General features: G+C 37.5%; 3 protein-coding genes across 6 annotated transcripts; 1 reads left to right on the top strand and 2 right to left on the bottom strand.

Annotated features, from left to right (window-relative positions):
* Positions 1–298: 298 nt before the first annotated feature.
* LOC121759915 lies at positions 299–2,317 on the bottom strand. 3 transcript variants are annotated; one of them, XM_042155490.1, is made up of 2 exons: positions 2,180–2,317; positions 299–1,746 (listed from the first exon to the last, which is right to left on the bottom strand). In XM_042155490.1, the coding sequence occupies exon 2, from the start codon at positions 1,728–1,730 to the stop codon at positions 594–596; it is 1,137 nt and encodes a 378-aa protein (XP_042011424.1). In that variant the 5' UTR covers positions 1,731–1,746; positions 2,180–2,317; the 3' UTR covers positions 299–593. The 3 variants fall into 3 exon arrangements, with proteins under 3 accessions (XP_042011424.1, XP_042011425.1, XP_042011426.1); XM_042155491.1 differs by having other exon boundaries at positions 299–1,741; positions 2,180–2,314; XM_042155492.1 differs by lacking the exon at positions 2,180–2,317 and adding an exon at positions 2,049–2,168.
* Positions 2,318–4,233: 1,916 nt separating this feature from the next.
* On the top strand, positions 4,234–7,220 carry LOC121760024 (L-Ala-D/L-amino acid epimerase-like). Its single transcript, XM_042155622.1, has 7 exons — positions 4,234–4,889; positions 5,417–5,527; positions 5,788–6,004; positions 6,095–6,428; positions 6,512–6,573; positions 6,691–6,763; positions 6,949–7,220. Coding segments are annotated over exons 1-7 (1,230 nt in total). The 5' UTR covers positions 4,234–4,457; the 3' UTR covers positions 6,950–7,220.
* Positions 7,221–7,382: 162 nt separating this feature from the next.
* LOC121761278 (kinesin-like protein NACK1) lies at positions 7,383–13,192 on the bottom strand. Of its 2 annotated transcripts, none has more exons than XM_042156923.1 (15): positions 13,097–13,192; positions 11,888–12,286; positions 11,695–11,784; positions 11,506–11,606; positions 11,160–11,276; positions 10,994–11,075; positions 10,841–10,908; positions 10,686–10,745; positions 10,473–10,597; positions 9,793–9,991; positions 9,556–9,666; positions 9,379–9,468; positions 8,351–9,286; positions 7,935–8,263; positions 7,383–7,853 (listed from the first exon to the last, which is right to left on the bottom strand). In XM_042156923.1, exons 2-15 carry the CDS (start codon positions 12,123–12,125, stop codon positions 7,511–7,513), a joined length of 2,889 nt encoding a protein of 962 aa, XP_042012857.1. In that variant the 5' UTR covers positions 12,126–12,286; positions 13,097–13,192; the 3' UTR covers positions 7,383–7,510. The 2 variants fall into 2 exon arrangements, with proteins under 2 accessions (XP_042012857.1, XP_042012856.1); XM_042156922.1 differs by having other exon boundaries at positions 12,955–13,180.
* Positions 13,193–13,832: the final 640 nt, after the last annotated feature.

Raw genomic sequence — 13,832 nt, 5'->3', positions numbered from 1 at the left:
ACAAATAATTAATGTATTAATGAGATACGGTGCATGAATGAGACCAAAAAAATGAAATACTAAATCACAATATTTTAAGTTGTGAGCAAGAAATGATTAAATTCAAGAACGACAGAAATTCTGACCCCTAATCGGAATTATTTGTGGGTCTTGAACAACTATATATAGTAATTGTAATTGGACCTAATTTTATAGTACTAACAGAAATTAAAATTTATAGAGAAGTTACAGTATCGTAGGTTACCATCATCACAAAATTAGGATATAGTACAACTTGAAGCCAAAAATTCTAGAAATATTTTTACCTAAAGATAATCTCATTCATTTTCTATTAATCAAATAATATTATTGGTGTAACGAAAGCAAAAAATTTCCAAGTAAACTACTTCAAATTACAACTGTCAAACAAAAAATCCTACCTCCGGCCCATAATAGTCGAAAAATTCCACTAAATTCGGTCTTTAGAGCTGCCGCTAACCTCACAATGCACACCCAAACTCAGAAAGTGAGATCTAGCAGGCTATTGCCCATCGGATAGCAGCTGTGGATTATCCTCGTTCGAGCTTCAACATCATTGAGTTCACATCGATCAATCATTCTGGCGGCCTTTGATTTCGTTCCAGTTCCCACCACTCACCCTTCTTTTCCTTGCCTAAAAGAGATTCACCTTCATCAGAACTGAAGCAACCAATATCCGAATCCGAATCCCCACTTTCAATAGCATGGAAATGCATTCTCTTGTCTCTCTCAGGATCATACGTCCACTCCAGTTTCTGCAGAACATTTCGGTCCTTCCACTTGCCAACAACTGATACCGCCTCTTTCTTCGCCTTCCCAATCATGATCTCCTGCCACGAGAAAGCAGCATCCGCAGTCCTCTTGAGAGCACCATCGCTGATATCACCAACAACCACCGTTTTCAAGCACCTCATCCTTGCCTCCTTCAAGACCTCCACGAAATCTGAATCATCCGACACAAGAACCAAGCATTCAACCATCCTCCGGTCCATCATATCCACCATTCGGTTCCTCAACTCAACATCAGCAGCCTGTGGCTTGTCTGAGACCGTCTTGACCCAGAATCCAGCTCGTTTCAGCTCATCCGCCAAACCATACCCGACCTTTGGGGTCAATATATCCCTAGCCGCATTCCTATACTTCTCCATCTTGACAGCATTCCTAGCCACCAAATTCAGCCTCCTCTTCCCCCTTGCAGACTCAATCTGATTCAACCGTTTCATTTGCTCACGCTCATGAATCTGCCTGAAATGATTAATGAACCTCTCATTGTTGTGAAATCTCCTCCCACAGACTTTGCACACATATGGCTCCCTCGGCATCACAATGCCCTTGTTTTCCAACTGATTCAGTGATTTCCTCTCTTTCCTTTGTTCCTGAATCGCAGGAGGAACATAGCTGAATGCATGACTATTAGCATAAGCAATCATGTATTTAACAAAACCAAATTGTTGAGCAGCCTTCTTTATCCTAAGTGCTGCATCATACGGAGGAAATGATCTTGGTGGCTTGTTATCCAAATCCCAGAAAATTGCAACATTTTTATCAATACTCTGCTCCAAACCTTGTGGAGTTTCTGAGTCTTGATTTTGATTTGAAATTGAGGTAAAACCACCCCATCCACAAATCGAATAAGACGGGGCTAAAGCTCGAATCTTCTCGTATAAATGTAACTTGTTGAAAGTTGTCTGGTATCTGATTGGATTCAGCATATTCAGAGGCTCTGTTCTGATGCAGAAACAAATCCACAAAGCTAATCATAATCAGAAAGTGAGGTAATTCTTCAAAACTCTCAAGTAGAAACATAGATTTTCTCAAATTCATGAAGTCTCTGTACCAGTAGGATCAATTATAGTTCCTTTTTAAACATAAATATCAATGCTTCATCTCTATCTTTTCTAGTTGGAGTTTTAGTTTTCCAATTGTGCTTTTATTCATATCACCACACTAGTATAGGAAATTCAGAAACATCTCATAAATCATGATACTAATAATCAACCACACTGATCATAAAGGAAGACAAAACTAACTTGTTAATCTGAGTTAAGATGGGAATTTCGATGGACAAAACAATCTCCTCAAGGGTTTAATTTGAATTTCAATGATGTGAAAGTGCATCGAATTCAGCTCGATCAATGAAGGTATTGAGTTCGAATCCTACCATTTCTATTCGCTATTGGATGAGGAACTCTCCATCCCTGCTCGTGAATGAGGTTTTACCGTCAGAGACTGAGAGGGTAGGCTTCGGGCGGCGGTGGCGGTGTAGCCATGAGATAAGCAGAGGGGTGGAGAAAATAGCAGTCCTGGGCTTGGCCTACTCCAATTTGAGTTTTGTTTTGGGCCAAGATTAATTTTTACTTTTGAGGCCCAATCTTTGAATTTTTGTATTTGGAGTTTTGGACATTATATTGCATGTTCTTGATTTGTAAATTCAAGAAAGATAGTACTAATTTTATGTATGAAAAAATCAATGGTATTTTGATTTGGATTTTCCATGTTAATGAAGTGAATATTAAGAAGATTTAACATTAGTACCACTTTAATAGTCGTACATAGCAAATTATATTAGGGCAAATTGTCCAAAAAAGGTATAGACTTTGGTTTAATTTTGATCCTATAATTTTAAAAATCAGTATAAAGATCAGTATTTGTTAAATACTATCACATTACCATTTTTTTCGCAGTCAGTATAAAGATCATAAATGTAGTATTTCCCAATAATAATCTAAAAGATATATTTTTTGAGAATTTTATTCTTAATTCCGTATTAATATATTTTAAATCACTTGAACTCGTACATGGTATGGTATATTTGTATCATGGTATGCACGCATTTGTCTAGTTTTATTGAAAAACTATACATATATGAACACATACAATATCTTACAGGTCTATTGGTCTATTTGAATGATTGTTGGAATTTGAAGAAAAAAATATTACTATATCACGAATTCAGTAGAATTGTTACTATCCCATTAAAACCCAAAATTAAGTAGTTTAGTTTGTGCACTCCCTATGTTACATTTGTCAGATGGCACTAAATTTTTGAATTGTTATTTTATTTAATAGAAAAGAAAATTATAATTGAATATATTAATAGGGCAGTAAAAAATAACTTGAATATTAATAAAGAAATAAATTAAAATATATTAATAATAAATTACTTTTTCTAGAAATGAAAAGAAGACATTTTTATAGGAATAGATGAAAAATGAAAGTAAACATGAATTGAATGGAGACTAAAATATAAAAATATTAAAAGCCAACTATGATAATAATACATTAACATTTGCATCACATGGTTCACATCTCAAATGCAACATTACCTTTACCATAAAGCTTTTTGTGTTCCAAATTATTAACATTAACTACAGTTTTGTTATCCAAAATCAACCGTTGGAGGCACCATAGGGTCAATAATATATCAAGTGGTATATGAGATTCCTTCGAAAAGACATATTCTGTTTAATTACTAATTAAATAATACCAACTTGTTCGTTATTTGCCAAATTAAAGTTAATCTCCTCTAACAACCATTATGATTTTTGGCGTGACCTTATACTTAATTATTAGGAACATAAATATACTCAACCTCAACTTTTTTGCTTAACTATAAATAATTCTAATATATTTAGGACCATGGTTATGTTTTTGCTTAACTCTTTTGTTTTTTTCCGCTTCTTATTTTTGTGTGCATTGGAATTATGGCATTTTTCTTTCTTTGATTATTTCTTTCTTAGTATCGATAACCCCACTTACCCTTGATCGATTCCATCACTTTAAATCAACGTAATAGTTTATCTCAAATATCACGTTGTTTCGATATTAGAAAACATTGTGATAAATTGACTCTAATAATTATTGAGTAGCGCACTCATTTAAATTCTCGAAAACTGTCAACTGACATAGTATCGTCCTTTTATTTTTGTTTTCTTGTGTTTGTCAACTACTTCCAATTTGGTTGTTTTTGTTAATGTTTCTATGTTTATCATTTTCTTTGTACATAAAACAAAGTTTAGGCGGAATTTACAACAATGTCACTTTAATTCTTTTTTCTTTATTGTGAAAATAAAATACTTCAAAATATGTGAATAACAACCGTTAACGAACAACTGTTCACTAATCTTCGGACACGGAACATCCGTTGTAATGATAGTATGCTAATTTTTTCATTTTTCCCCCTTAAATATAGCATCTATAAATTCAACTCAAGATCCATCACCAACGACTAAAACTAGAAGAAAATGGTCGGAAATGGCGTTAGATACATGCGAAAATAAACAATTGTTCGATTCAACTTGTTCCTATTGAATATAGATTTCTCTCGCTATCGCATCAACATAAACAATTAAAAATGGCGGCATCTTCCAATCACATGAATTGATCGATTCGATTCGATTCCCACACTGTTTTTGTTCACACTCTCTAAAACGAAAAAAATGGGACCTTCAGCCGCCTTGCTATCCTTGCAGCCCTGTTTTATGAAGGGCCCCACCGCTTGCATGGCCGCCGCGGCTCCGGCGGCGCCGGCGCCGGCGTGTTTGGGGTTTAAGAATCTGATGGAGACGTACGCGGTGAGCGTGCAGAGGGCGGAGGGCAGGGCGCTGAACGTGCCTCTGATCGCGCCGTTCACGATTGCGTCGTCGCGGCTCGACGGCGTGGAGAATGTGGCCGTGCGGGTCGAGCTCAGCAACGGCTGCGTCGGGTGGGGGGAGTCCCCGATTCTCCCCCACGTCACGGCGGAGGATCAGCCTGTGGCTCTCTCCACCGTGGCGGAGGCTTGCCGGGCTCTCAAGCAGAGCCCGGGCAAGACCTTGGGAATCGTTCTTGCTGAGATCAATGGGATGCTTCCTGGCCATTCCTTTGCTTCTGTGAGTTTTTCTTTTCATTGCTTTGTTGGACTAATCGAGATGGAGAGAGATGATTTGGGACTGGACGAAACTTCGTGATTTATTATCCGTTCAAGTGATCATATTTGGGGATTTCTTTAATTAGGGTTTCAAATCCTAATTTAGGATACAAACAGTCAAATATGGTAGTAGGACATTAGATCATCCTTACTTCTCTGTTTTTACTGTGTGTGTGTGTGTGTGTGTGTGTGTGTGTGTGTTTTAATCCTTGAACACTACACAGCCAAAAATGGTTTGTATAAAAAGATGATGAATCACCTTGGGATGCTTGAAGTGTTTTTGGTCTATGCTTACTAGTTTTTGAATAACCCTACAAGTTTCAAGTATAAAGTGAAAGATCTATGAATCTTAAGGTTCGAAGTTGTAGTTTGTTTGTAATGTTTGTAGTTTAATGTGATTGAACTCGTCACTGCTGGCGTGACAAGTTGAGAATCTTGAGTGAATCGTAAATCGCAGGTGCTAATTGAATTTGTATATGATTGATGAAGGTTAGAGCAGGAATCGAGATGGCGTTGATTGATGCAGTTGCAAACAGCATTGGAGTACCTCTGTGGAGACTGTTTGGTGGATTCACAAACATGATAACAACAGATATAACAGTGAGATACTTCTCTCTTTATGAGTTAGTTTAGTTATTCATGTGATTGTATTACCTAGAAAAGAAGACTGAGAAAATAAGAGAGTGAGTTAGTTCATTCATGTGATTGTACTAACTAGAAAAAGAAAATAGAGAAAATAAGAAAGAATGTGAAAGAGTGAGTTAGTTTATTCATGTGACTGTATTAAAAATGAAGAAGGATAGGTAGAAAAATCATTAGCAAGTGAATTTACTAACTAAATGCTATAATCATACATACAGATCCCAATAGTTTCCCCAGCCGAAGCGGCTGAGCTGGCTTCAAAGTATCGCGTCCAAGGTTTCAAGACTTTGAAGCTCAAAGTTGGGAAGAACTTGACTGCTGATATCGAAGTTCTTAAAGCTATACGCACAGTCCATCCCGATTGTTTGTTCATTTTAGATGCTAATGAAGGTTATAGCTCTGAGGAAGCCATTCAGGTTCTCCAAACATTACATGGTAACCAAGTGATTCTCAGTAGTAAATATATGTTTCATCTACCTGCGTAAATTCTGTGGAAAGATCTCAGTTCCTTCTCTTCTCTGACAGAGATGGAAGTGACGCCTATCCTTTTTGAACAACCAGTTCACAGAGACGACTGGAAAGGCCTTGGTCATGTTAGCCAAGTTGCCAAAACCAAGTATGGGGTATCTGTTGCTGCTGATGAAAGTTGCCGTAGTTTAGATGATGTGAAGAAAATAGTGAAGGAAGACCTTGCACACGTAGTCAACATAAAGCTGGCAAAAGTTGGGGTGCTTGGGGCTCTCGAGATTATTGATTTAGCAAGGGAGTCGGGATTGGATTTGATGATTGGTGGTATGGTCGAAACAAGGCTTGCTATGGGCTTTGCCGGTCATTTGGCAGCTGGTCTGGGGTGTTTCAAGTAAGCGATGATAGTGTTAAATTCAAGCAATGTTATGTGTAGAAAGCATATATTCACTCATTTGAGAGATAATTCGTTTGCAGATTCATTGACCTTGACACTCCCATCTTACTAGCAGAGGATCCAGTTCTCGGGGGTTATGAAGGTGCTTTCTCCCGTCTTTCTCCTTTTCCACGTCGGTCTTTTCTAGTCTTTGCTCGTGGTTAGCATCATGGTTCCATTTCCTTAACAACTTACTAACTCAGTATATTCTCTGGCTCAGTTTCTGGCCCCCTTTACAAGTTCACTAATGCTAGAGGTCACGGCGGTTTTCTACACTGGGATAATATTGTCTGGTAAGTTGCTATATTGAACTCAGCTACTTTTACTTATCAAACAGACTGTGCACAGAGGCTTCATTGTGTGATATCTTTGGTCGTAATATAAATGCACAAGCGATACATGCAGCTCGTTTGAAGGACAATGGAATTTGGGGCTGTCTTAAAGCATGACAGAAAATAAACTTGTGTTTGTGTTGCAGATAAGTTGATAGAGCCCACTCTCTTCACTTGGAAAGCAAGCAGCTATATTCCTGTTCAGCCTTGTGATGGGATTTGGGGTGGTGATGAATATAGTGTTGTTAAGTTTCACACAGTATAAACATGTAATGTGACATAATTATTGTATGCATTTTTCATTTTAATGAGATATGTAATCGTGGTGTTCTTCTTCTTTTTCTTTTTTGAACGGATTAGATTGGGATGAACATGTGTAGTAGCAAGAATTGACTACATTATTCTATGACTTGATGAATTTTGGTTGAGTTTTTCGTTTGGCGGTATTTAAAGTTCACACTGTTAATTTTTTTATAACGATTCATAGATTTTAGTCATCGATCATGTGATGATTCCGATATTTTATTGACTTGAACTCGATTGATTCGTATTCAACAACAGTTGTTTGGTTTCAGACAAATAATACAAAAATGAATATGTTAAATTTGAATAAATTGCCAAAGGGATCAAGCAGCAGCTGACTTCTTACAATTTGCATCACATTGTGAGTGAAGCAAATAAATAAATTAATCAAATTATCAAGTTTACTTACAGAATATTCTTAACAAAAGATGGTGGTTTGAGTATCTGGTTCCAGTCCATCTGCCATTGCCTTCTATCAGATGGAAGTGCAAAATTCAGCTCAAACATCTCCTTTGTCAAGTTTCCTCCTCCGCCAAAGCATACAAGCTTCTCCACTATCGCTGCACTCTCTTGTATATGCATCTCGTCGTGGGGATCGGTCCACAACTTGTTCACGAACTGCAACCTCCGTAGCTTCCCCTCCAATGGCACTTCCCATTTTATGAATAATGCTTCTCTTTCTTCAGCTGTCATGCACGTGTTCATCCTCTTCGCAAGAAACTCTCGCTCGCGCTTCAAAGCTCTGATACTGAACCACGACAGATTGCAATGGAAGTTAGACATCTGGAAATGATAATGTAATTTGTTTTTTTTTGGAGAGAGAACAAACCTTGAGGACAACGAAACTATGGTATCATTTCCTGCCTGAGGGGCGGGACTTGCATTTCCCATTTCGGTTAGGTGCTGTTGCAGCCATGTCAGGCGTCTGAGCTCCACTTCCATGTATATTTGATCAGCAGGATCCCCCTTGAACAACAGATAAAATTGGGTTCGGTGGATGATGGAGACATGGCATATGTCCCATAACTCGATGATCTGCTCCTGCTGCTCTTTGAAAACCAAATGCCATGGAGCTGGTGACTCCTCCTCGATCTCAGGAATATTCTCACAGTCCTCCAAATTATATCCTGCAGCCTCATTAGCTTCCAGTTCAAGCACCTGAAGAAATAAAGATTCAACAGTGAGGCTGAGGTAAACAGGATAGAGTTTGTTTGGATCACTATATACCAAAGAAAGTTACTTTACCTGGCATACAAGAAGCTGTTTCTGATATTGCAGCTTGGCTACGCGTTCTTTGAGTTCAGTAACATAAGCTTTTATGCTCCTGACATTCTCTTCTGCTGCATTTTGAAACATCTTCTGCATTTTCCTCATATTAACAGAACTTGAACGTCGATAAGGGGTGTTTTCCTTTGATGAGGCATCTCCACATTCACTTTTGGTGGGAGTGTCTTTGTCAGAAACTGAGTGAGTTTCACCAGACATAGCATCAGAAACTGGAGGTCTGTTTTCAATATCCTGGTCCGAAACTGTTAAGGGAGAACATGGAGACTTGATGAGGTTTTGCATGTTCAAACCACTATTTGAAGATAACGGCAGCAATTTCTTCCTCTTATCAGAATTCTTCACCTTCAGGCAGTTATCAGTAGATGATTGATCTCTCTTAGTTGGAAGAGACATTACTAATTTGTCTATTGACTTCTGGACATTCTCTAGTTTCTCCTCAAGATCAGCTATGGTGCTTCCTTGTGAATGAAGTCTGGTTATCTCCTCTTTCAAATTTGCACTGATACTCTTGTTGACGGGCAAGACATTTTCAACGTCAGTTACATCCTTAGCAGAAGGCTGGATACAGTGCATGTGCCTTATCTCCGCTTGAAGCTTAGCTATAGTCTCTGCTACATCTTGGTTGCCTAGTCTATGACAAGAAACCTCCTTTTGTAGTACATCAAGGGCTCGAGTAGCCTCTTCACCCAACTGCTCCTGTAGATGCTCAAGTTTTCGGATTTCATGCATCAAAGTAAAAGGAGCAGTAGATGATTGCCTTAGTGACTGCCTTCCCAGAGTTCGTACTCTTTCGCAATGGCCTAACTCCTTTGCATCAATTTTTGGTAATAAAGTCCCAGAAAATGATAGACACTTCTTTACAGATGGACTACGTGAATCTGATGGTTTTAATCTCTGAAATACACAAACAAAAAAGGTGACGTGAGCCACCAGGTACATAAAATTGTTCTGATGCAATTTAGCATGGGGTTAGAAGAAATGCAGACCTTTTCCTCCTCAAGTTTTCGACGCAACTCCTCTACTTGAGACTGAGCTAGATCTCTTTGACGTCTCAGTTCCTCCATCTCTTGCTCCATCTAAGCAAACAGCATCAACTAAGTATGAGAACTACCATAGTAGACACACAATTGTACTATACAGCAATAAGTGTGTTGTTAGCTAACCTGCAGAAGTTTTATGCCTCTCTCATTAGATGGGTCTGGTGTGCGTAACTCTGCTTCGAGTCTCGCTACTTCCTTTTGCAAATGCTTAACAAGCTGTTTGTCTGAGATTACCTGATGGAAATCAATCAAAGAAGTCAAAAAGATTGAATCATTTCATGCTATCGGAAAAGAAATTATAATGCATCTGCACAACTATGTTCACTTGTATAACATGCATATTGATAATATAGAAATTACCATATTCACTTGAGCATTGTTTGTCACTTCCTTTGCCCTGGTAGCAAATAAAAGCGTGTTACGAGATTGTTCCACATGACTTGCTGCTGGACTCAATGTACATATGATGGCAGTGCGAGCATTTCCTCCCAATGAATGCTGCAATATTCGTGTGAGCTTTGAACCTCGGTAGGGAATGTGACCGCTTCTTTTTCCCACACTGGATGCCAAAAAAATCCAGAAAATAAGCAGCTTTTCAAAGTATTCCTTGTCTGTCTAGGAAATGTAAACTTCGGCAAAAAAACCATCCACATCCACTCTCGAGATTCCCTCTTAATCAAAATAAAAGAACTATTCATACTGTTGAATAAAAATATGGGATTCCAATCGTTGATAGTTTTGTCATCATCCAATTGTTTTCGAATGGGTCCACTCAACGATGTAAAATATCACAATCATAATGCGATGAAAGAATCAATTCAAATTACAAAAGATCCTGTAATTCCAATCAAGAATTTGTTGAAGCCTTTAGGAACAGCCCTTATAATTGCGAATGTTTAGAGAGTCAAAAGAGGAAGACAAAGGAACCAAGGACCACTATTTGGAAGGCACCTAGAGGAGCATAAAATGGATTACTCGCAGTAATCACTATCCAATTAGAGTTACTAGGAGAATGATGGAAAGTGGATGGTAACACCAACCTTAGCTTCCTGATTACTGTTGTAAGAGTCATTAAGCTTAAATTAATATGACACCCTTCCCTGAGCCTGATACCCTCTGCATTTGTTTGTGAGGCTCTTTCACTGCCAGCTAGATCTACTAAGTTCTGCAAAATGAGAGAAAGAAATCAAACGGTTTGCAGTTTGGTTATAAAACTGATTACATAATAAGGAAAATCAGATGTCTGGTTTTACCAGGGTGGCAACATATGATCTCACACAATTTGAGCTTTCACGAAGAGTACTTTCAATAGTCTGCATTTAAGATGAAAAGACTTCCAGTTAATAAAAATAATAGCGCATTCTAAACATCTGTTCTAATCCAATAGATAAGTCAAAAACAAACAGACCAGTCTTATAATTTGGTGTGATCTGGAGCTAGTATCATTCAATGCAGTTTCACCCACTTGTCTTTGAGCTGCAAGGAGTAGAGTATTCATAAATAAGGTAATTTATCTATTCCACATAAAATATTATACATATGTTGAAGACTTTTTTCCTACCATCACAGACATGGATTAGATGTCTCAAGTGTTGATCATCTTTTGCTGTCTCTTCCACCAATTTCTCAACCACTGTTCCTTTCTGCAAATGGATTGACATCAGAAACCAATATAGGAAGAATCATTATACTTAATCTAGTTGACAGAGAACAGCAGAGAGTTTTACCTCTGGATCATCTAGTAGTTTAAGACTACGACCAGATTCAGAGTTCAGCAGGTCCCTGACATTCTCGTTATAGATTTCAAGACCAGATACCTTTATTCGGAAATCTCTTTCTGGTGTCTGTACAGTAGTCAAAAGGTTAAAATCAGTGATTCTCATTAGAAAAATTAGCCAAAGCATAAAAAAGGATTTCAACTGGAAGGATAACTTTTTCAGTGAATTATCTTTCAAAACTAGTTCTTCGGAGAAATTTTCAACTTGTTTAGTATCTAATCAGTTTCTGTCGAGATAGTATATTATTCTACCCAATTATGAACTATCAGTAAAAGAAAATATTGTGTAAACTTACATTGATTATATGCATGTAAATATCATTAACAGCCTTCTCTGTGATTCCTCTCATTGTATAAGTTTTCCCGCTGCTAGTTTGTCCGTATGCAAATATTGTTGCTGCAGGAATTTTTCAGGAGAAAACTATGTAAGATATACCAATTTATGGTAAAACACGTTTTACTATCTAATCAGGAAAGAGAATTACCATTGATCCCCATGAGGGCAGATAACGCCACCGTTTTCACTCCATCCTCATAGACATTTTCAGTTGAACAATCAGGACCGAACACTTTATCTGCGAATAAAATGTTGTGCTATCTGTTAGCTCTTTTGTAAACAACAGGACAGGGGCATCCAAAATCTTGTTCAAGAATACTACATTATTGGTTAGTAGTTACCAAATGAGAAAGATGCAGGTATAGCTGCCCGTTCTTGGGGAGTAGGATTGTACGCAATAGTATGATCGCCACTGCATTCCCAGGCTATCTGATCTTTAGATGATTGCTCTCTCTTACTCAGAGGCCTTAGTCTTACAGTTACAACAATTTTCTCTTCCCTTGCTCTATTTGTATTTCCACCTGGAGTGACTGCTGTTTGTGTCCTGTCCACTTTTGAGGCTGGTGTTCTAACAGTCATCTTCTCTGAATAAAATTTGTAAAACTCTGATAGAACACCAGCTGAAGCACGGCCTAAGGCCTCCCACCAAATGCTTTACTTATAAGTTTAAGGACTGTTGTATTCAAACGGCTCTGTATTCCGTTGACTGCCCTTGATTGGAAAGATCCACACACAACAATCTGAAAATTAGGACGCCGTATTAATGACATTATTGATATTCATAAGATGATGAGTTGGTTGAAACAACAAATGAGCCATTTAGCATGTGAACAGTTAAATTATCAGTCGGTCACCAAGAAATTTCATGGAGAGGAAGCTGTAAACCCCAAGCTTGCTGACCACACGACAAGCCAAAAGCATTTTACAATATTGGAAAAGTCCGGCATTCACTTATTTCCTGTTAATTACAAGATCAGCCCCAATTTTAAGTAAAATTAACATCATTTAACTAAAATCTGCATCGCCTAGTGTAATCCATCATTTAACTAAAATCTGCATCAGAACTTCGAATGTTGATTAATAATTAAACAAGTATTTTTTTTCCAAGGCAATTAGCATATAACACCCAGAGTCATGTTGAAATTTGGATATGCTGAAATGAAACTCAGATACCAAGCTGCAAGGTGTAAGCAACACGACGAGATATTTTTTTTGTGCTTAAATGGAATGAATACTGAGATATCTTATTCTGAGGGATTTACATTAGTAAGGAAGACAAGTTAAGACAAAGCTGCAAAAGTAACCAACTTTTACAAATATCGGATAACTCGAGCAAATCACCCTAAATCGAATTCCACACGAATCGAAGAACAATAAAAAAATCCAGAGGTGGAAAGATGCATCTTACCAAAAATAAAGAACTTCACAAAATCAACTCAGCTCAATTGAAGCAAAATCAGGCAGATCCATAGATGCGGAAATGAATTCTTACCAAAACACAGATAATCTAGCAAAAACAGAGGAACTAAACTGGAACAAAGTCCGCATACCTGAGTTTATCCAGAAATAAACAAATCAAAATGGAAACCGATGTGTGAGAGAGAGAGAGTGAAAGTGGGGAGAAATGTATGTGATTTGATTTTGAGTTCGAAACGTACAACGGATAGTTATGTTGTGTAACGGCTAGTTAAATTTCATGTCTTGAAAACATGAATTTGTTGGGCTCAAAAATTTCCGAAGTCAAACTTCAAGCTGGAAATTTAACATTCCAAAACTAGAATGTTTACTTTCTTGGCCATATAATTGTAAATTTACATTAATAATTGCTATTAAAAATACAAATTTTAATCAATTCTAATTTGTCACATATTCATCAAATTTTAAAAATTAGATCACGAAATTTAAATTTAAATTATTCTATCTATTCTAATTTTGAGTGAAACTGAAGTTGGGGAGACAGGCAAAAGGAAAAATATACGTGGAATAAACGTCATATGATCAAACAACATTGTCTAGTGATAACATTGTTTAAATATTTTGTTCTGATTTGTTTTCTTTTTAAAATCTAAAAGTGGGTCAAAACCCTACTCCAAACCTCTTATATCATACCCAAAATAGTATCCTTCCCATGCCTCTTTTTTTCCGTATCTAATGTCAAATTAATGTTGCATGCATGATCATTCATGCGTAGAGATACATGCAACGAGAAATGCGGAGGGAATATGGAGTTCGTAGGCAGTTATCCAGCTGGCGATGGAGTTGGTTGAGTTAGTTATCCAGCTGGCA

The sequence above is a fragment of the Salvia splendens genome, chromosome 13 (assembly GCF_004379255.2).
Source record: "Salvia splendens isolate huo1 chromosome 13, SspV2, whole genome shotgun sequence".
Classification (NCBI taxonomy): Eukaryota; Viridiplantae; Streptophyta; class Magnoliopsida; order Lamiales; family Lamiaceae; genus Salvia; species Salvia splendens.
The sequence above is the reverse complement of the archived record's forward strand: the minus strand, read 5'-3'. Positions and strand labels throughout refer to the sequence as shown.